We start from the raw sequence: 24,546 nt of genomic DNA on the forward strand, positions 1-24,546 counted from the left end.
ATGAGTGTGATAATTTTTATCCTTTCTTAATAATATTTTTATATATTATAACACTTTAATTGGAATGTCATATTATCAATGAAAAATTAATTATGTTCAAACGCTATTCTCTTCAATGCACTGCAGTAGGTACCTACCTACTAAAACTAAAAATGAATAGTCCTACCATAGACAAAATACCTTCTGCTGTCATAATGCACGTGGGATTTGTTGTCTTTGGCATCAATATTTAGAAGTTGACAGAGAGATTATGGAATAGCGAGTTTGTTTTTGTGAAATACTGTTTAGTTATTCGTTTTTCTCAGATGTTACGTAAATCAGATTAAACTTATCACTATGAATTCCGAAGTAGTGTTTGATAAAGCGAATAATACTTTCGAAACCCTCACTTGCAAATTGGAAAGCTTTTTGAGGTTAGAACAATTTGAATATTTATTTCCGCGTTTATATTCAGTGTTAAAATTAAATTCTTTGTATACTAATCATCATGTACTGTTAATTTCAGTGTCCAAGATAATGCCGTGCCGAAGGTTAAAGAGCTTACTAAAGATTTATATGATTTGACAAAAAATGAAGAAGATTCTGCGAGTTCCAATGCCTTGCCCGAGTTGATTATCCAAGATTTCGACGAAGAGCAAATATGGCAGGAAATCGAATTACAGAATGAAGATAAATGGACCGGCTTTCTTTCTAATGTGTCAAAAATATTATCACACAAAAGTAATTTTGAAATCCCCGTCAATATATCTAAAGATGACGATATAAATGATTATGATGCTAATGATTCTATCGGAGAGGAAGCAGAATCTGAAGCTTCTGACGTTGTAACTGAAAAAGTTGCTGTGAAAAAAAAGAATAAGAAAATAAGGGAGAAATCAAGTGAGTTGTTTTGTTGTGTATTTGACAACTTGTTTTTAACCTGTGTGTATTTATAAACAATTTTGTACGTTAACCTTGCTAAATAGATAAATAATTGTAACGGTTTATAATTTTATGCTTTTCCCCTATGTCGCTCACATCCTATCAACAATGTCATATCGCTCACTCCTTTCAATAACGTCATAAATCAAAAATCGTCAATTTTCAGTTGTGCATGTTTTCGGAATACTCAGAAAATGTTCTATTTCCCAGCGAAAGAGTCATGTGTTTAACTTAATATTTACCCGCTACAGGGCAGAAAGTGTTGTTTTTGCATTTTGAAGAAAAGGTTTTGTTTAATTTTTTTTTTACATAAACTAAATATTTTTCAAATGGATAAAAAAACCTTCAGGTTTTACCTAATATGATCTGTTGCACAGTAAAAATTTCAATAAGTGGCTTGATATATATTTTTAATACATTGTATTATATTTTTAAACTTTAGAAACATTCTCCTGAAAAATCAAGTTTGTTGATTTGTGACGTTCTTGAAAGGAGTGAGCGATATATCAAAAAACTTAATTTTTCATATCATTATCAAAAATGTAATGAAATGTTTTAAAAATAAATATCAAGATACTAATTGAACTTTTTACTGTGCAACAGATCTTTTTAGGTAAAACCAAAATGTTTTTTCTCCAATTGAAAAATATTTAGTATATTTGAAAAAAAAAAGTTAAACAATAACTTTTCTTCGGAATGCAAAAACAACACTTTTTGCCCTTTAGCGGGTAAATATTAAGTTAAAAATATGCCGCTTTAGCTGGGATATAGTACATTTTCTGGGCATTCCGAAAACATGCACAATTGAAAATTGACGATTTTTGATATATGACGATATATGAAATGAGTGAGCGATATGTGAACAAAATTAAAAATGGTTATTGGTAATGTAAAGAATATTGCTTCTATAAGGTTTCATTTATGATCCATTTTAAAATAATTTCATCATGTTTATGATTTTCAGAACCTAAAGAAAAAAAAATTAACAAAGGTTCTATTGTTGACGATAAATTCTTCAAATTGAAAGAACTAGAGGAATTCTTAAATGCACAAGACAAAGCAGAAATGAATAAAACAAAAAAGCAAAAGAAGCCACTCAAGAATGGTGATGAAAGTAGCGAGGAGGAAGATGAAGAAGAAATTGATCTTTTCACAAATATGGATTCTGATGATGAAGGATTGATGGTTTGTGAAATACATCATAAAATTTATGGTTTTAGTTTTCAGGTTTTTTTGTAGTGAATAGAGTTATAAAAAAACATCTTTACAGTTGTTTCCACTTTTATTATTTCATAAAAATAACCTCTCCGTGCGTACCGCCCCAACCATGGGGCCATAAAATATCAGGTCAGATAGCGTGTTGCCCCACGTTTAGGGCGTAGTGATTATTTCTTAAATATTTCCAGATTATGTCTGGATTTGAACTACTTACCCCTTCTATTGATGATACAACACAATCAAATCATTTATAGGCTAGTTACATGTTTCACCAACTGAACAATGTTTTAAAATGTCTTACTACTCGAGAGGATAAAAGTGGAAAAAAGTATATAATTGTTTTACTACATAATATGCAGTTCCACCAAGAAATGTCAATACAAAACTTAGATCTAATAGTAATTAGTTGTTGGTCATTCAAATCAATACATCGATTGTCTCTTGAAGGATTAAAAATTAATTGCCAGAATTTAATCAAATTGTGAGATTATTTTCTATGTCCTCATTTTTTCTATTATTATGACATGCAGATTTACTAACAGTCTAAAACTGAAAAGTGAGCAAGAAGTGCTAAACATATTATATTTATTTTTAGGATGATGGAGATGACGATCCTAAGCAAATTAAATATAATGATTTTTTCGGTAATGATTCCAAAAGTGAGGATTCTGAGGAAGATGATATTCCTTTAAACCAAGAAGCACTTGCACAAAGTGATGATTTAGGATTTGACGATGACGAAGACAATGATCAAGAGTCAAACAGTGATATAGACCTCAGAGAAGTAGAGAGTAAGAAGGGAAAAAGTAAAAATGTCAGGTAATTGTATTTTTTATTGTTTATAACTATTTATTTTTTAAAGCCACTGATGACATTTAAGATAAGTGACAAGTGAGGTAAGTTTTTTACTGTGTGCATTATCTATTTTACCTAGCCTCTAATGAATTACTTTCCTTAGGTTTGATTTGGCCCAACCTTCTTCTGACGATGAAGATGAAGATGACGAATCAGTTCAGAGTAATGAAAACAGCAAACAGTCGAATGAAATCACTGAAGATTTATCTGAGCTGCAAATACGACAACAGAGACTCAATAAGAAAATAAATCATTTAGAAAATTCCATGTTTCAAGAAAAAGCTTGGCCCATGAAAGGAGAAGTCACAGGTACAAGCAGACCACAGAATTCACTTCTAGAAGAAGTTGTAGACTTTGATTCCACCAATAGACCGGCACCCGTTATTACTGAGGAGACCACTCTGAAACTTCAGGATATCATAATACAAAGGATCAAAGACAAGTCGTGGGATGATGTGGAACGTAAAATTAAGCCTGTTGAAGATGTTCAAGAATTCAAGAAGCAACTGGTGTTAGATCAGGAAAAAAGTAAGCTTTCTTTAGCGCAAGTGTATGAACAGGAGTACATCAAGCAGCGCGAAGCCTTGGATCCAGATGCTGATGACAAACCTGAAGAAGAACCCAAAGAACATGTTGAAATCCGTTCATTACTAACCTCATTATTCAGGAAGTTGGATGCACTCTGTAATTACCATTACACTCCAAAAGTAGCCGCTCCAGAGGTGAAAATAGTCAGTAATATGCCAGCCATCAGTATGGAAGAGGTTGCACCTGTAGCAACAAGCGATGCTACGCTTTTGGCACCAGAGGAAATAAGAGGTACGCATTAAATTTTATTGAAGAAATACAAAATATCAATTTTTTTTTTAGTATCAAAATTTATCAAACTTATTCTGTTGTCATGAATCACTGGCAAAAAACTGCAAAATATCTTTCTTTTTTATATTACATATTATTTTACGCAAAAATGTAGATATTATGCAGTTTTTTTGTCCCCCTCTGTATTTTTTCATTTTGGATAATTTACATATTTTTCAGGATAAACAATATCTTACAATATATTATGTATCATGAACAATACGGAAATTACAATATATTAAGCTAGTAATTATTATTTTTCTTCTTCTTGAGTTTTATTCAGTTGTACGGAAAATCAACTCTTTGTATCTTGTATTTTTTTTATTTACTCTTTTGTCCATGAATGACAATTATATATTTTTATTCAATTTTGTTTTTTAAGGAAAATCTAAGGGTGATATCATTGGTAAAACGGAACGAACTGACACAGATAAGAAACGTGAAAGACGTAAAAAGAAAATACGTCAAAGAGAAAAAGAAAGGGAAAAACAAAAGAAGGAAAAAACTTTAGATAAGATGAATCCTGGTTTAGGAAATAAATACAGTAGAAATAAGGCCTCCCGACTTCTAGACAAAGTCACTAAAGATAGAAATGTTGATAAGGTAACAATCATAATCAAATATTTATCTTTAAAAAATTCCAATATTCTTTCAGTTTCTTTTATTATTATTTTTTCAACATGTTTTTACTATCAAGATACTCAAAATGTTGCCACCCTTTAATTTCTCTATACATACCACTCTGACCTGGGTCCATAAAATATTTAGGAGTCAGGGCTCAGTATTTATCTCACAAATATTCCTGTGTCATGTCAAAATTGTATTAATGACATATCGCTCACTCCTTTCAAAAAGTCATAAATCAAAAAACTTGATTTCTCAGGAGAACGTTTTTAATGTTTAAAAATAACTTTTTACTGTGCAACAGATCTTTTTAAGTAAAACCTGAAGGTTTTTTTCTCCATTTGAAAAGTATTTAGTTTATTTTAAGAAAATAATTAAACAATACCTTTTCATCAAAATGAAATATTAAGTGAAAAATATGCCTCTTTTGCTGGGATATTGTACATTTTCTGGGCATTCCGAAAACATGCACAACTGAAAATGGACGATTTTTGATTTATGACGTTCTTGAAAGGAGTGAGCGATATATCAATACTACACAGTAAAATTTATGATATTTATGGATTATTTTTACTGAAAAAAATTACATTATTTAAAATATGTGTATATGGGTCAGAAATTATTATTAACTTATCATAAACAAATATATGCTTTTTTGAGATTTCAAATACAATTATCATTATTTTCTAAAATTTCAATCATAATAAAATCTAAATTTCAGATGGAAACAATTGGCGATGGCAAGTCATTGAAGTCGTCTTCAGCATTTTTCAATCAGCTTCAGGAAGAAGTCTCTAGTTCAATTAAATCAACACTAAAAAGAGCAAATAACAAGAAAAATAAGAATGCTAACTCGGCTAAAAAAATGAAATTGTAATTTATGTAATTGTATGTTAATTTTTATGGATAATAAAAACATATTGCTTTATGAATTATTTTTTTCAATAATAGGTACCTAAAATTCCAAATTATTTTAATTAAACATTAAAAACTAACTAACTAACCATCATGCCGCTTACTACATTCATGCATCTCCTCACATACCTGACGATTATTACGACAACTGACCCGGCCGCTTTCAAGTATTATACTAGTTTTTATACTACAGTAGTGGGAATCATTCTTATCCATACTACAGACAGACAAGCAACCACATTGTTTTCTCATTGTATCATTTGATTTTTTTATTTATTATTTAGTGTTTCATAACATGTCAGAAATTGGAAACTTTATTGGTTGCTAATGAACAGAAATGTAAAAAGGATTTAACTTTTACTCCATAAATATGGGTTCAAATGTTAAATATAGTATACTGTATCACGCAAAAATTTATCAACATATTCTCTCTGTAATGTTTACAACTTAACTACTGAATACAAATACTTATTGTCATTTCAACTCTTGAGTTGTATGGTGCCTAAACTTCATATTTTATGGCCAAATACTTCAAGGAACTGTTACTAAATATTGTTGGGATTCCTATGTAGCGGTGGATGCACTGCTTTATAAATGAATTTCTTCAGCGAAACAAGTGCGTGAAGCAACAATACCAACATTAATATACTGCTGTGGATATACTGCTTTTGAAACGGATCAGCCTCAATTATTTACTTACCTCACTGTTGGCTCCATCTGGTGATACAGATGAGAAAGCAAAACACAACAGAATGAATCATCATTACATAATAATTCATTTATAGGGAAATAAGGGGGATAAGATTGAATAAAATCGATAGATTCCACATACTTGCAGGGGATGTTATTAAATATTTCATTTATTTTGTAGAAATATATTTCATGCTAAAATTGTTTATTTGTATCAAAGGTGGCATAAATGTTATGATTAAAAAGTAGTATTTCAGTATCATTTTCTGTTTACGGAGAAAAAATATTTTATAATATATGTTATCCTAATTGCCCCGGTTAAAAGTCATTGATTTAATTTGTATTAGGCTATGTAGGCATAAATGCGAATTCCATACAAAATAAAAAGAATATCTTCCACTCAGCCAGTACCGGCGTGTTCACACTTTCACTCGCGTGAAGTTTCCCAGATATTCAAAATGGCGATCGTGGTGTTGTAAACAGAGCTTTCCACATTTTGTTGTCATATAAGTGTTTAAGATCATATTTTTGTAACAGTGCAGTTTATTTAGTATTCTGAATTGTCTCTCAATGTCATCGAATGTATTTTTTGTCAGATGTCTGCAGTAACTCATTCGTATCCAGGTTAGTTAAGTTAACTTTCGTCCTTGGCGTTTGTCAAATTGAATTTGTGCCTTGTTGACATCTAAATATGGTATTTATTCCCAAATTTGAATGAAACTGTATTCATAAAAAATACCTCCCCAATTATATTTCCGTATAAATTATCGAGATAGTTATTTACTAAGGATTTATAATCATTTGACACACTGGCTTTGCACCAAATCCTCGGTATCGTTTTGTAAGATTTGTGCATATTATATTCATACAATACCCTTGTATTTTCAGGGATAGACCCAGCTAAGGTCATCCATAAACGTCGCGCTGGCAGTATAGGGTAAGTCACATTAATACCCAAATAATTATAAACATCTTTAATGAAAGTGACTATTGAATCCAGATTTCTCATATTTTGCCAAAGAAAGCTCATTTTGACATCAGTGTTTATGGAACTAAAATGTATTATTTATGGCAAACGTTAAAAAAATACATTTATCTTAATATCAACCTTATGAATAAAGTACATCGATGGACATAAAAGGGCTGTTTTATAAAAGAACGAAATCAGAAAAGTCAGAAAATGAGTTGGAGAAAAATCCAGAATTTCTAACATATCTCCTCTAGGAATTTGAATAAAGTCTACACATAGAATTGAAGAAATTTAACTTATATTATATGATATACAATAGAGACTGGTAAATATAATGTGGATTTGTCATTTTAAAATAGGCATAGAATTTTACACGATTAAAACGTTGTAAAGATGTTACATGGAAATCTTTGAGACGATATGTTGATAAATTGTGATGGAGTGACCCTTTTTTTGTCTGATTATCACACGTTATATCAAATACCTGTCAAATTTAAAAGATCTGTTTATTATTAGTACCATTTACTTACCGTATTATTCACTGTTCTGTGTATATGTTCTTGAGGTGGTATAAGTGCCTTTGAGGAAATATTTTACGAAATCATTCAAAAATAGTTTTGATAATATCCATACGACCACACTGATGACCGTAAATTCTTTTCCCCCCACATACCGTCTTCTTCATGCTTTTTCTGTATCTAGGCAGGTTATAGATTTATTTATGAGTGAAATGACTGAGTTTTTACTCTTTTATTATTTATTTTAATTTTGCTTATTCAAATTTCTGCTGAGAAGTGTTAGAAATATTTTGTTTATTTTTTATTTTATTTGTTCGGGAATTGTACAGCTTTACATTTAAAAATATATAATAAAAAATAAATATTGTATGTAAGTGTCAATGCTTTGTCATACTGATTACATTTACTATTTTTTATATTTTTTTAAATTTCGTAAGGTTTTTATTAAAAACATAAATTGCTTTTTTTTATTAGCTATAACTCGTGTAAATAATATATTTGATTCATCGAAGAATAAACAAAATTACTTGACACTTTTTTGTTATCAATAAAAATTTTAAGAAATTCTCAAGGAAAAATTGTTGAAAGGACGTTTTTGTGTATTTAAGCATTGATGTTCATATATAATTAGCACCATGATATTTTTTTATAATATTTTTATGAGCTGGTATTTTTGTTAGTTAGTCGTTTATTGACTCTATGAAGCTTGCATATTTTTCTCTTTGAGGTCTTTTGTTCATGTTCTTGATTGTAGATGTCACTAGTCGCTCGCTCCAACTGTCAAATTCTGTGGTAGAAAAGAAAGAAATGGTATACGCTAATCAAACAAATTTTAAACACCGTTTTACGTTATAAATGACGTTATACTAAATGGCATATCATAAAAATAATTTTTGAAAAAGTTTTTTATTTGGGTTGGCGAAAAAAAAAACAACAAAAAATCCTTAACAGAACACTGCTTATTGTTTTTAGATTTTAGCAATGTGAATTTATCATTGCTTTGTAGTGTCTTTATTTTACCATTTGACATCAAACATGAGGTCCCCGGTTCGAATCCTAGTGGCGTCAGTACTTTTTTCATATAGTTTTACTCCAGGATGTATCTACACCTAGTTGAATACTGTTTCACCATGGATTAAAGCCACGAAAACCCGAACAGCAAGACTTATTACTTTATTGCAAAACAAACGATGATGATAACACTGCACCAATCCAATGTGGTGTTACATTTAAAATTGAGTATAAGGGACGATCACTACCCAATTTTATACTTGTTCCCTTCCATAGTGTAATGGTCAGCACGCTCGGCTACCGTACCGGAGGTCCCGGGTTCGATTCCCAGGGTGGGGGGGGGGCAAATAAATATAAGTGATTTTTTTAGTCCAATATTTATTCAATATTACCCTGGACTGGTACCTGAAGCGGAGGGCTGATCACCTTTCCTTCATGTGTTAACGATCAAGATAACACTGCGTTTATATGATGCAGTGCCCTATGCACCATTGGGGTGCGGATAAGTGTTAAAAAAGTGATAAGGAAAGCAGAGAAGGGTTTCAATTATTTATTTTTAAAGAAATCTAAACATGATTTATATGTAAATTGTATAGTATTATGATTTTCGCCAAATTCTGATGCGTTTCAAAAATGCGTACGTTATGAATTAGTATGCCAAAATATCCTCCCGTTAGCGGTGAGCCAACTGACATCTTCATCTAGCGTGCATGCATAATGTATTATATTATTATTTATTCCGCGAGGGGACTCCTCACAGTTTCCCGCCCTCGCCCTCGCCCCCGCCCCGCCCCGCCCGCGCGCGCTGCCCTTTGTGAAGAGGGAATTTGAAAAGGCTCGCTGCCAACCTATAATAGATAAGGCTCGATGGTGCTCCGAGAGCGCTCTTCAACTCTTCTCGCGATGTGTCGCCCCCACGAGCCCCCGCGAGCCCCCGCGGACCGCCATGCGCCAGTGCCGTTGTACCTCAATTTTAGCCAATTTCATTAATTTTTTTAACTAAACAAAACATGAGCGCATAGCTAAACTTAACATGGAAATATATAAAACACCTCAGAAATTCGTTATATTGTTATGTCGGCTAAACCCAGTATCGGTGGTCTCAATATTGATAAGTACCTCCTTACTATTAAGTAGGTACTTATCAATGTAATACCAAATTATTACATTGGGAGGCGCCGTGGCTTAGTTGGGTAGGCGCTCGACTGTGAAACTGGCGTCGCGGGTTCGATTCTGGCCAAGTGCAAAATAAATTCAAGAAAGATGTATTTTCAATTAGTCTGAGTGTTTGAGATGTATTTTTCACATTAACCTTCCTTACTATACTATACTATTGCTATACTATCTGCAAACAAGCCTTTAAATGAAGAGGGTTCACGGGTTTTTTTAAAAATAAGTACCTACAATAAATACCTACATAATGGTAATATGTTGGTGTAGTTTTTAAACTACGACAACTCTAAAATTCAGTTTCTCACATTTGAATGTTTTTTTCCATTGATTTTGAAAACATTTCAAATTAAATGAACGTGAACTTAAATGTTTAAAACTTACGATTGCTTACCTTAATAACAACGATGTTAAAAAATAATTAACATGTCATTCCACAAAGTTAATGCCGAATCAATAAATAAAACAACGACGTACATTATTTCTCGGCACGAGAAAGCTCAGTGAGGGGACATTATTGTAATTTGTAACAAAATGTAAATACTTTTATCCATTAAATGTACAATACATATATCGCTCACTCCTTTCAAGAACGTCATAAATCAAAAAACTTGATTTTTCAGGAGAACGTTTTTAAAGTTTAAAAATATAATACAATGTATTAAAAATAAATATCAAGCCACTTTTTGAACTTTTTACTGTGCAACAGATCTTTTTAGATAAAACCTGAAGGTTTTTTCTCCATTTGAAAAATATTTAGTTTATTTAAAAAAAATAATTAAACAATACCTTTTCTTCAAAATGTAAAAACAACACTTTCTGCCCTGTAGCGGGTAAAAATTAAGTTGAAAATATGCCGCTTTTGCTGGGATATAGTACATTTTCTGGGCATTCCGAAAACATGCACAACTGAAAATTGTCAATTTTTGATTTATGACGTTCTTGAAAGGAGTGAGCGATATATTTCTTCATTACAATCCTTAATTGTAGTCTGTCATTGGATTTTTCACAAAGCTAAAACGTTACTTTTTCTATCCACAACAAAACAGAAATCTCAGCACGCCACTGCCATTTATTAACTCCTCAACTCTTTGTGTCATATTATTACTGTAAGCAATTTTTAAACACTGCGTGTCGCTAACTAAATATGGATGTAAAAATGGATCGTGTAATATTGTCTTCCTCCACAGCGTAGTGGTTTTCTCGGCAGACTACCATGCGAAAGGTCTCGGATTCCGTCACTAAACGAGCAAATTTTATAAATATATTTTTCATCATAATATTTCATATATTATCCTCGCTTTCTTATGTAATATACGATCATGGTAACATTGCATCATAACGGTATGCCGATACACTACACATATTAGGTAGGAATGGGGATGATTTTTTTTTTATTATTTACCGTCGCTTACTACGTTTTTTATGGTCGTCGCAGACAAATATTTTATAGAATATTTTCGCTATTTTCATACGCATTGATGTTTTATTTAACCTTTTCTTATCTGACTGGACATATTTCTTATATCTATTATGTACTTAATTTTCTTAGGTCCTACTCGGCTGTCCAAACTCAAAACACAGTAAGGGACATTTTTTGTTGTACGTTTTTTTGCATTTTTGGACTAAATAGATTCTACTTAGTCCAAAAATGCAAAAAAACATACTACAAAAAAATGTCCCTTACTGTGTTTTAAGTTTGGACAGCCGTACTATGGAAAGATACATAAAAATATTAAATTTATTATTTTTCTTTTAATTCTACAATTTACGATTTGTAAATGATTGTATTTTTTTAACGATGGCAGGTCTCGATATATTTTTGTTTACAATTTCTAACTTGCAGACCTTTAAAGGCTTCATATTTTTTGCATTATTCTCAAATATAAAATGCATTAATTAATTTATAAATTATATATGAAGTAAGTATGGGCTGACCTTGAGATTCACATAATGTAGACATTTTTTTGTTTGTTCTTATTATTATTTTAGTAAAAATATATTTTTTGGTGTTGGTATAAATTCCCAGCATATTTATTCATCGTAAATATTCGCAAAATACGTTATAATGTCGCTAGAGCTCGCATGGGAATATAATTCGAAATCATCACATGATGCTATTATCATACCATGAAGACGGAAGAGTAAAGAGGTGTCATCAGTGGTTTGATTACGCCATTCACCAAATACAATGAGTTTTATTATTTTGAATGATACCGTACCTACGCGGAAGCATTATTTTGTTTCTTTATGTCTCTCTCTCTCTCTTTCTGTTTCTTAACTGCCCTGTCATCAGAACGCAATGTATAAAATATTACAATGCTCTAATGTAGCTACAAAAATGTCTTATCTGATGTGAAAGATCTTATTAACACTATTCGTCAATTACCCGCACTTCGTCAAAAAGTGAAGATAAAAGTAAAAATAAATTTGTATCTCATAATTTTACTTGTTAATTTGAGAGCTTTTGTCTATTATAGGTAATCATTATATTTATCAACTAAAAAATTTAATTATACATATTATATACATATGGTTTAAACTAAAATGAATAAATAAATATCTAAAATATAACTTATCTAAAATGTCATTTTATAGTTCATTTTCGCATAAGGTTTATGTTCTACATAATTGCAATATTAATGTGTTTTCCGAATGTATTTCTATTATTTAATGCATTATGCATATCTATTTTTAGCCTAAAAGTAATAATATCTACAGTGTGGATTTTTAATAAAAATAAATACGCATGAATAGTTGTTTGTACTACAATATTGACATTAGATTTTTTTTACAAATAGTTTACATATCGTAGTCGTACAGGAGAAAGCGACTAACTAACATAACGTAAAATGTTCAGGAGGGCCATTTAAGTCACTTTTGCTTGGCAACAAAATAAACATCAATGCAGTTAGTCATTTTTAACAAGTCAATGTATTATACTTCCATGTTTAAAATCGCTTTGGGATTTTTTCAGGTCAATATTAAGCTAGATATCAAATAGTCAATAATCACGTTTTTGTAAAAAAAAATATGCACTTGGTCACTTTCTCCTGTATGACTACAATATATGTATTTTTTTGTTAAAAAAAAATCTTGCCTTATATAGTTTACTTTTGGAATTAGTGTAGATATAGCCAAATTATGCGTACCCTTCGAGTGTGTAGTGAGTGTTTAGTGTTAGAGAAGTTAGTTCTGTCGGAGTAAGCGGCGACAGCTAATTGCGTTACCTGACTGCTTGATACGCCTCCCCCTTTCGTCCTCGCGGAGGAGGAATCAAATTTACATAACGGCCAAGGTAATGCAAGCAAAAATGGCTCAAGACGGAAGCGTTTCCTTTGGCGGTTAAGTCGTTTATCCGCCGGGCCAAGATCTCTTCCCGACCCGTCAGTCAATCCTTCGCGAGAAGCGACGATGGCAAATCACAGAACGCTACTCTCTATAGTCCCAACGCAAAATAATGAGCCGTGATCTGCGGAATTCGTCTCCCTTACAATGACTAGGGTCTTGTGATTTCAACACGTTCTCACGGCGACACTCCAGTATCAAATTCGCTCAAATTACTTATCTTCCTTACACACTCCTGCTAGTATAATGAAATGTCATATTATAAAAGTATACATACTCGTATTCCAGAATCACACGGTCTGTTTTATTAATAAGGCACCAAGCCATTATTATTTTTTTGCTTTTATAATCACTACAGGTGTGATGTACTTCATTTTGTTATAATTGATTGCCCGAATTTACGGTTTTGCCTCAACGGACAAATTATTTTCCTTCTAGAACATTATCGATGTCCAATTCGACTTCGAACACCGGAAGTAAGTGTTACCAGGACATGTCAACTAGGTTTCCCCCTTCTTTAATTCCGCCACGGGGTGCGAGTAACACCACCGCAATGAGCAAGGGTTGCCATTCCTCGGTTTTTATTAAATTATGTTATTTTATTAAATTCTGCAAAAAAATACTTTAAGACCAAGGAACTTTTATAGGAAGAAACACTTATTATACCGATTTTTATTGACTATAAGAATAACATCAGTAAAAATGCTGATACTTTCTCGAAAAAGACAAAGTGCCTGTGGAAACCGATCGGAATGATAGTGCCAAAAATAGAAGTGGTTAAAAACAAAGTTTGTGTTTTATTTATTTAATAAAAAAATAAAAGAAATACAAGGACAATCTTATTGAAACCTGTAAAGACCTTAGGGAGATAGACCCGAAATTAGAGAGATAAAAAGGATTTAACTATCTTTATTTCAATGGAACGAAAAAATAATAAATTTGTGACGTCATTATTTGCCTCAATCCAAAGGGTGACCACCGCAGAACTTGCCGATTGTTTTACCGCACTGTTACGGGGATGTTAACGTATTGTACGAGTATTTCGTATTGGGAGCGGGTAACTGATGGGAGTGGGAACTTTAACGGCATTAATACCACCTTTCTTAAACCATGCATATGTAATATGTTGGCAGTTACTAAAATGTTGTTTTTAGATAAGCGTTTTAGCAAATAAAAACAATAAATAAACTTATTGATATATTTTTTTTAAATATGAAGTAAATCTTAAAAAAAAAAATTATTGTACAGTATTTTAAAACCGATATTCCTCCTGAGAGTGAGATGTTCTCGTCAATGTTATATTCCGATAGAATTTGGTAATTTTCAGTACATATTAAAACGCTTTCCCGTAATGTTTTCCCTTCCCGCGGGGGCGTAGCGCCACCCCGTTGAATATTTATGGGGATTTGTACAGGCGGGCGGCTCGTAATGACGGGGAATCGGCCACAAATCCCGGGATCATTCTTCATCTCCCGTTACACATCTTACAGCCGGCTGTTGACTTTTCGACTCAATTTGAGGGTAATTAGCTGGTGAGGAAACTCGTGACAAATGTGGTAACATTGATTGCCGTTTGCGTTTCCCCTACGTATCCGGTAAATTTATACTGTTGTGGGCTATATTTTCCTATTATATTAACCTATTATAATTTCATATTTTTTCTGTAATATTACTCTCATCAATAACGGGATCACTTAACGTGCGAATATACGAGTACTTACGCCCACCGCTTCATCAATGATTGCTAATTCGGTACAAAAAATCCCTTTAGGCATTCAGAACCCTTGTAATATGTTACTGGGTCAGAGGTTATCACTTTTAGAAGGGATAAATGGTTATTTAGGTATTTGGGAGGCCCTTAATTTCTTCAGTTCGATTCCCGATTTCGCGGTGAAACGTCGTTTTACCAGATTATTTGAATTTTATTCAACCAATTTTTCTCAAGTTTTAAATTAGTAGTATTTTCTGTCAAATTATTATTTAATTTAATTGGTCGACATAGGTTAACTAATGGTTAACTCGGTTACTCAATTGGGTTGGTATTTGTAACTTCTCGGCTTATATTTCATTCCAGTTTATGTTTTTGGTATCAATCTTTCAAAATCGGAGGCTAAAAAATGTATGCACTGATTACTGTGCTTACGCTTGGTGATCGAATACTTAAACCGAATTAATCAACGATTTCTTTTAACAGTTCATATTTTGGTACGACTTATTTCAATGCGCCATTCGCTCTTATTTTTGTATCTTTATTAATATTTCCATGCCCAGAAAACGAGTATATATAATCGCCTTAAAATTAATATAAAGTACATGTATATTTTGCCTTATTGTTGTGAAATAAAAAATTCATTGAAATATACCGAAATATAAAAGAAAAGAAAAACGCAGAAGAAGCTCGTCCATAAAGGGTTTATTTTTATTTACAAATCTATAACACTTGTTTTCTTGTAGCGTACTGTGTTATTCTTCTCTCGATGAAGGCTAAATTCTAATCCGAATGCCCCGGATTGGCACTGTCCGGGTCGGAGTCCTCCCGCTCCAGGTGAGAGTGTGGGAGTGTGTGTATGTGTGCTTGTGTGTGTGTGTGTGTAGCTGCCTGGAGTGAGGGACGCATGCCGTGAATGCCAAATCAGATTAGGCTCAACCCTAAACACGCCCCACACCGGGCCGCGTCATAAGATCGGCGGAGGAGCTTACGTCGCGCCGAGATAAACACCAGTTGTGACAAATATTACCCCATTTTCCAGGGAATTTTCATTTCTTATAATCCTTCATTTCGGTGCAAATCCTCCATGAAGTAAAAACTCGGCATGTATCATTTCTTGGGTGGACTAGAACCCAAAGTCATCGAGAACATTATTTTTACTATCCTTTGCAAATTATATTGAAAATGTTCTTATCTTATTACGCGCCCTTGATATAGTATGGTATTTTACGAAAATGCCTCTATGTAAATTACTACTACTTTAATGAACGATTCCTGTGAACCTAGAATCATTTCAAAGTTACCTAACGATTTCTAAAAGTTAGCTGCTATAAATTGTATCCGTAACTATCGAGCTCGTACTATTAAATATCGCAGATAACATCGCTCACTGCGTTTTGTTGATTGGGATATAAATCATTTCCTTATTTGATAGAGCATTCGGCTGTAGAAATTTATTAACCTTCAAACGGAACGTGTTCGTTATTTTCCGTCCTGTTCTCGGAAGGTTCCATTGTACGTTGTACGTTGACAAATCGGCTAAATCGATGCATCCCTTCGGGTACCGGGGCAGGGATCGCGTGCCGGCGGCGGGCGCCCCTGTCACGGGCCGACACGGCGTTTCGCTTCACCCCTTGATACTCTGTAAAGTATTAAAGATTTACGTCGGCTTGTAGACTCGTATAGAGTCATTATTATGAGGCCTTTGTAGTTTTCCGAGAGTCGAGTCCTGGAGGAGGAAAGCGGCTTAGTGTTATCTCCGCCGGGGGTGGCGGGGACCGCGCCGGGACTTTATTGCCCGCGATAAATATTATTCCGCTTAATTTATTCCACTTTGCCGCTAAACCCGAGCCAACCGACCAACCAGCCTTCTTTGGAATTCTCAACCGACCACTTTACTTGCAAAATTCCAGATTATTCGTCCTCAATTTGTTAATGAGATGTATAAATGGGAGGAAAATATATATGTATGGGAGGATGCTAGGGAGCTGGCAGCCGACAGAAAAGCCTGGAGACAGTTTGTAGACTCCATATGCTCCACCTAGGGAGCGGATATGGTTTAATTAATTAAATTTGTAATAAATGAATGTAAGGCTAAACCAAGGATAGTTGAAAAGATTAAGAAGAATTCTTAAAGATGGTATGGACATTTGGAGCAAATGGATAGCGAGAGAATTACTAAGAAATTATATGTGGCGAATGTGAGCGGGAGAGGACGGCCGAAAAAGACTCGGCACGAACAGATCAATCAGAACCTAAACTCTGGTGGTGTCAAAAGTCCACATAATCAAAGGGAATGTATGATTAGATGTATGGAACCTAGGTGTGTATGTCAGGACGAGTGTGGCTTTCCATCCTCTCTGCCTACCCCTGCGAGGAAAGGGCATGGTGGTTGTAGTAGTAATTTGTTGATTTTCTAATATTGTCAGTTTCAACTAAGCACACATTTTAATTTTTTTTAAATGTATTCTTCATCGCAGGGTTTGTGAAAGCATAGTACTCGTCATTAGTTGCACAGTTGGCAATATTTAGAAGTTTTTTTTTTTACCAAACGTTCAATGTCGCATGAACATGATCAAATATTAATATCATTCAAACATGGTCAAGTCTCCCATCACTAATAAAGTGTTTTATCAGTGACGAATTATTATTTTACGTGGTAAATACCACGTTTTCTTAAAATGTATTGTGATAGGTATTTCGATACATTTCGCGTCATTTTCAAACTTGAAAATGATGCGGAATGAATGCATCGAAACACGTGTCACGGTAGATTTTTTTTAAATAGTGGTATTTACTAAGTAAAACTGGATACATGTCCTCAAAGCGACTGCCGATCAATCAATGAAAAAAATAATCATTCTCGCTAAGATATACGAGCGTACTGTACGGACTTCTATAAGTGTTTATTGTAAACACACTTCAAGAACTCTTTCAAAGCGATTGTTCCGATTTACTCAACTGTTTTTTTTTATAGTTACAGCATTACCAATCGCTTCGAAATATCTCCATTAGGGCAAGAATTATCCACGGATAAGTGTGAGAACTCCACGATGTGCCTACCATTTCATGACTCGATTCCACGCGTTGCTCTAAAACTCTCCATTCGCTTCTCCTCACCGCTTCCATTCATACATTCGTCGATTCTTCCAGCATCCACTTGCTCCCATTATTACTTGATTGTTAATTCATCACATTATTTTTGACATCTCAACATAGATGAAGAAGAATATGGGAGTCTGGGCATTTACGGGGCTCACGACCGTCATAGGCTGGTTTAAGTAGTGATCACTTTCACACACACGTGTGACATTCACCAATTCTACCCAGATTGACAATCACACTACTCAAATTCTTGAAACTTCTAGATATATTGATCAAACTCGAAACACAGTGTGCGAGAGTCACCAGAGACATCTATGTTGGGACGAGGAAAGCTTTTATTAAGCATAAACTCTTTCATGTGAGGTCCGAATCCTGGATTGCATTCACATACTTGAGGAACTATAGAAAACATATTTTGTTTTATTTAAGCTTATAATTTTACCAGTTAATTTATTTACAACATTTTGAATGTGTCCAAATACAGAAATCTGGATTATATCCAATTATGCTCCTAATTGGAGATAATCCAGATTTGTGAACAATTACTTCGACGCTCTCAAAATGTTGTAAATGTTATTTCGTTATTTACAAGTCGTAAGGGGTTTCTTAAGGATACATAATGTCATATGGAATGTTTCATTGCACGCACCCCTGTAGAGAATTTCGGTATTCACAGCACTTCCGTCAGAACTAACGGAGATTGTTCGTTGTTTGATTGGCCACTACGATTTTGGGGGTTTAATTACTTTGTCTCGAGCCGAAGTGTATCGGAGAGTCGTGAGGTCACATTGGAGCCGATACTGGAACACTGTTATTTGGTTTCAAATCGAACATCGAAATCATTGACCCTATAATTTTTATTTTATTTTAACCAGATTTAAAACATATTTACACGTCGTCTCCGTTACGTTCTTATAGACATCATCGCCAGTCTGATGATGTTGGAAACGACGAATTCCGGTTGCGATCATGTAAAATAAAATGGAAAACGTTTTCAAATATGTGAATCTAATGAGTGAAGAAATAATAGTAAAATAAGTATATGAGGCGAATGTGGTTGGATATAGAAGCAGAAGAAGAACGAGTATGGCAAGATCAAGTATTTCGAATACTTGAAAATGGTCAGGTCAGGAATCGGAATAATCGAAGGGTATGTATGAGGAGATGCATGATGCATGTATTTTTCGTGTTGTATTCGTCTTCTCTGTCTTCGAAATTGATAAGGCCAGATTTACATGAAGTCAGTAATCGACTTCAAACGGAAGGCAAGTCAGTACTGACTCGGTACTCCTATCGTATAAACTGATTTTCACGTCAGTACAGCGCTGTCGCGTCAGTGCTTACTTCTTATTCCCGGTGTAAGTCAGCGCCAGTGCTGACGTCAGTAACTGATCCAATGTGAATCCGCCTTAAGGCCGAGATCTCAAGCGTTCAAATCAGAATGCGCTAAGCCGCGCTCAGGGCTCGACGTGTCCTTACGCTCGATTTTTTTTACAGAATTTATATTGGATACTTTTTTGTTTTTTAGAAAATACATAGAAAAAATATTTTAATATATACTTACTTTATAAAATTAATTAACTTTGTTTTCACAACTTTTTTTACTAATACAATTTAACCTACCGGTTTCGACAAGAACCTTGTCATCATCAGAGTTTATTTTAATTCAAAAACATTAAAAACATTAAAATACTCTCACCAAAAACTTCCACACACTCCGTAAAAATCCTAAATGTTATATTAGAAGGAAAATTTATTTTTTCAATGCAAAAACGATATTTTAAGTAAAAATCATTTACGTAAAATTTTACCTGGATTTAGAGAAAATAAAGTTGCGATTTAACGAATACTTGGCCTTAATACCTAGTGTGATATTACTTCAGCCAATTTAAATCCGCCTTAATACCTAGTGTGATATTACTCCAGCCGATGCAAATCCGCCTTAATACCTAGTGTGATAATACTCCAGCCTAAAGGCTGCCAAATAATGGTTACGAGACGTTCCCTGAAAGGAACAGTTTCGGTCTACCTTTTGTCAGGTTTTAGCCTCGCCTTCCACACCGACTGTTCAATGGGCCAACATTTACCGACCGACGATGAGTGATGACTTCCATTTACGTCTCCACCGGAACTAATCCGATCTTATTAATTCGAACTGCCAGCCCCGAACTCTGCTGGAATCGAGCTTTACCTTCACTTCTCGTGTTCAGTAATGAGTCAAAACACTGATTTATCGATTGTTCAATTGATTCGTGTATTACATATATGAATATGAATATCCCTGGCTTTTGAACTCTCACCGTGCTAATATAGCCTTGATGTTATCAATATAATTAGAAACAAACTTGAACGATAATTTTTTTTTGTGAATAGACTTAATCATGACAATTTTTTTTATTATTATTATTTTTTTTAATTAAATTAAATTAAATTAAATAAAAAAAAATTAAATTAAAAAAAAAATAAAAAATTAAAAATGCAATTCCATCTATAATAAATCTTTTTAATCATTACCTTTCCAATTTTAATGCTAGCAAAAAGTGAAATGAAAGGATTTTCACGGTTCTGATATTTGTTATACTGAAATTATTAATTCGTTATCTTTTAATTGTGTCTAGATCTTTGTGTACAATTCTTGAGTTAAAGTTATTTTGTATTACACGAAGTAAATAATGGATAGTAAGGAGAGCGTTTTATTACCATACCACAGAGTTATCAATGCTTTTAATATACAAATTATAAAATTATTTATATCAAGATTTTTTTTATTCATATCAGGCGTCTCCTAGTATGTAAAATAATTCGCGAAGAATCTTATATACATTTTATAAACGATTCTGCTAATAAAAAAACTTACTGAATTCAGCCATAGATAATGCTGAAGAATTAGCGTGAACAATATGTATTTATTTGAAGCATAAATGTAACTTCCGAAATTTGAGTAGTGCGGCTGTCAATCATGGGTAGAATGGAAAATTTTGTATTTAAGTTTTACTTAGTAAATACCACTATTTCTTTCAATCTATTTTGACACGTTTTTACTAAGTAAAACTTTAATTACAAATGAATAGATTTTTCCACAAGGTGACTGCCGAATCAATTAATGAAAGAATGGTACACGCGTATAAAGTGATTACCTAAACCAGCCTATGACAGGTCGTAAGCCCTGTAAATATCTAGACTTCTAAACTTCTTCGTCTTTGTTGTGATATCAAAAAAGTCAGAAATCATTTAATCATTGATGCATCTTGTGAACTAAAGTGACTGATGATGAAAAGATACAAATATGCGACTTGCCTATAGATTTGTCCGGTTCCATATCGCTCACTCCTTTCAACAACGCCATATATCAAAAATCGTAAATTTTCAGTTTTGTATATTTTCCGAATACTCAGAAAATGTACTATATTCCAGCAAAAGCGGCATATGTTTACTTCAATATATACTCGTTACAGGGCTGAAAGTGTTGTTTTTGCATTTTGAAGAAATGGTGTTGTTTAATTTTTTTTTTAAATGTACAAAACATTTTTCAAATGGAGAAAAAACCTTCAGGTTTTACCTAAAATGATCTGTTGCGCAGTAAAAAGTTAAATAAGTGACTTGATATTTATTTTTAATACATTTTATTATATTCTTAGATTTTTTTTAATATATGACGTTGTTGAAAGGAGTTAGCGATATGACCAGCCCAATGCCAGAGTAGCGTACGTACATCGTTTTAAAATACATACAACTATTTTAATATCCAACAACCGTAAGTAATCTTCCAGCGACCTTTTATACTCGACTTTACCTAAGCGGTAAGCGGTAATTTTCCCGCGATGCGGTCAAGTTATGACGTTATGCGCCACGATGCCAGATTTCTGTAGTGTTATTTGCTTTTCGCCACAAAACCGTGGGTACTTACCACAAAACGGTGAACGCGGTAATAACTTTTCGAGTGGTCTTTGGGATTATTCAATTTACCATTGAATGTGTAGAAGAAAATTATGACTATTTTATTTATTCCATAAGGTTATTAGAAAAAAACGATGTATGGTAGATATCCCAATGGTGATATAAGGAAAGATTGCGAAGCTGAGATTTAGAAGCATTAAAGATAATATTAAGAAAAGTGTGCTGAGATGTTTTGGGCATGTGAATCGAATGAGTGAACAAAATAATAGTAGAAAAAATTATGAAGCGAATGTGGTTGCTAATAGAAGCAGAGAAAGACCGAGGAAAACTTTGTACAATCAAGTATTTCAAATACTTAAAAGTGGTCAGGTCAGGAGTCGGAACAATCTGCGGGTATGTATAAGGAGATGCATGAATGTGGAAGATGCGAAGAATGTTTGCAAAGACACATTGGTGTGGAGTTCTATTCTCTCTGCCTACCCCCGCGGGGAAGCGACGTGATGCTTAGTTAGTTTTTTTCATAGTGTTATTCTAACTTCCACTGTGTAGTGTGCAGTCATTGCTCAGTTTATCCGATAAATTCAATACAATGCATTTCGCGTACAAATAAATGTCGTGATAATTACCTCCATAAAGAACTGAAATAATTTTCCTAGTTGGAAGCAGCGCCATTGTTTTGAAACTAATTACTTGTAATTTATTCATCGACGGCTTGTTGGTTAAACCGTAGTAGCGATTTACGGTTCTGCTCATGTCTATAAACGAGCCTCGGTTTATGAGATTATTTTATGGGTTTCTCCGCTTCTGGCGGGAGATCGTGATTTCGTCCCTTGATTTATTACCAATAAACTTTTCCAATGGTGGAATCAAGGCGCATTTTATTGATTCATTAATACTCGCTTATCGTGCTGATGGGTTATTTTGCCCTTTCTCTAATTCGCGAACCCTCCAATGCGGGATTAAATTAATACGTATTTACTTTTATGATGATTTACTTCAATTGTGAAGTAAGTGAGCGAGCAAACATGAGCGCCGCTGTAGCTCGATGCTTGAAAAATTCTGTATGGAGAAATGCATGCTGGAAAAGATTAAGGTTAGAATCTATAAGACCCGCATTAGTCCGATCATGACATACGGCTAAGAAGCAAAGTGTACACCACGAGAACGAAAAGACTTTTTAGAAACACCGAAATGAAGACTCTACGTACCATTGCAGATCTAACACTTCGCAGCAGAATAAGAAACTCTGGAATAAAAGAATCTGCGCTGTTGAAGGTGTTGTGCGATGGGGAAGAGTAAGAAGACGTTTCTCGAGAGATCATGTAGGAAGAGCAAGTTCGAATCGAGTAGTGAGGATGCAAGCAGCAGACGAATGCATAAGAGGTAACAGACCTCCAGGAAGACCACCTAATCGATTGATAGCTGGTCATCCACCTCTCAAGAGTGGACTCCGAGAACAATAGGACACAGTCTTGGCTAAAGAAGAAGAAGAAGATTTACTTTTAAGGCATACCTCGATCGGTGCTTTTATTTTATGTAGTATCTGAATTATCCGTTCCATAGAACGATTGTTGGTATCAACCACCGCCACCGATAGTCTTGTTGTCTAGAAGTGCTATTTAACCGTAACATGGTGTTCAGCTCGCGAGGTCGCTTCGATCCACGTTCGGTATTGTCCGGTCCTCGAACCCGATCGCTCTCTTTTGTTAGGATGGACTCACTCCACTTCACGGTTCCGAGAATGGATTCAAATTAGTTGTTAAATTTAACGTAAATAACCGACCATCTGACCGTCTCCGTGAACTCCATTCTCGCGTTGAAATCCGAATCAATTAACGATTCGATGGCATGTCGCTATTTTTACTTTTTAAGTAGCTACCAATGATCATGACATTCTTACTTACTTGTTCCTGGAGCAATCCCTTGCTGCGTGATAAATTATTCAGTTATTTAAGCATATAATTCAATATATCTTTTCATGATCCTAGTCTAGCTGTAATATTATTTCGCTGACAGCTGTTTCGTGTTTAAACGTAATGTTTTACCTTCAAGCATAGACTCCGAGGCGTGGGAAAGTAGAAATACCCACATGCTAAATCACCGAAATTCAGCCCTACCTTTAAGTTTATCAAATTCCTAGCTATAAGGGTGCCAGAGTTTAGCTTTATTGTTTCTCTTGTAAATACTATAGTTAACACGTGCATTTGAAGCTTTGTTGCAGTTTAAAGGGATTTCACGGCGTAAAAGTACGAGTATCATAGCCACCAAATAATAAATAGCCTAACCGAAGAAATACCATTTTGCTAACATTTTATATTACATTCCGTTGCACTTACGTTTTTATATATTTTTTACGTTTCTATATTTCACGTATTTATATACGTTTTTATATTTCACAGTAATACGGCAATATGTAAATATACTTCATAATATTAAATTTAAGGTTTCATAAATAATATTGAGAGTTTTCAATGAGAATAGACCAATATATATTTTTTGACTGTCGTAAAATCACGGGTCGTCTATTTTATTTTTTCTTTCGTCTAATTCTGAGTATTCGTCTTCTTCATCTTTATATCTGAGATTTTTCTTTGTGTCTTCTTGTTCCTAAACCGTATTCATTGGATCTTATTTGAACTATTCGTACATTTTTTACGCTTATTAGGCATTCACAATGAATGCGTAATAAGTATAAAAAAAACCGTAAGACATTCATTATATTGGGTAACCCGATAAAT

At 33.7% G+C, this 24,546-nt stretch overlaps 2 protein-coding genes across 4 annotated transcripts in view; both read left to right on the forward strand.

Annotated features, from left to right (window-relative positions):
- Nucleotides 1-212: 212 nt before the first annotated feature.
- LOC148313907 (U3 small nucleolar ribonucleoprotein MPP10) lies at nucleotides 213-5,408 on the forward strand. Its single transcript, XM_088274903.1, has 7 exons — nucleotides 213-413; nucleotides 506-879; nucleotides 1,886-2,106; nucleotides 2,735-2,958; nucleotides 3,098-3,813; nucleotides 4,235-4,455; nucleotides 5,198-5,408. Exons 1-7 carry the CDS (start codon nucleotides 337-339, stop codon nucleotides 5,351-5,353), a joined length of 1,989 nt encoding a protein of 662 aa, XP_088131029.1. The 5' UTR covers nucleotides 213-336; the 3' UTR covers nucleotides 5,354-5,408.
- Nucleotides 5,409-6,487: 1,079 nt separating this feature from the next.
- Nucleotides 6,488-24,546, forward strand: part of tgo (Aryl hydrocarbon receptor nuclear translocator homolog tgo) — a 133,759-nt gene continuing 115,700 nt past the window's right edge. For 2 of the 3 annotated variants that reach the window (XM_088275407.1, XM_088275541.1), the window contains exons 1-2: nucleotides 6,507-6,705; nucleotides 6,970-7,018. In XM_088275407.1, coding sequence (XP_088131533.1) covers nucleotides 6,678-6,705; nucleotides 6,970-7,018 — 77 coding nt within the window. In that variant the 5' untranslated portion in view covers nucleotides 6,507-6,677. Of the gene's footprint in view, nucleotides 6,706-6,969; nucleotides 7,019-24,546 lie in introns of all 3 variants that reach the window. The other variant, XM_088275467.1, reaches the window with a different exon arrangement.

The sequence above is a fragment of the Brachycentrus maculatus genome, unplaced genomic scaffold (genome assembly GCF_059751285.1).
Source record: "Brachycentrus maculatus isolate JH-2025_06_01 unplaced genomic scaffold, ASM5975128v1 h1tg000004l, whole genome shotgun sequence".
NCBI lineage: Eukaryota > Metazoa > Arthropoda > Insecta > Trichoptera > Brachycentridae > Brachycentrus > Brachycentrus maculatus.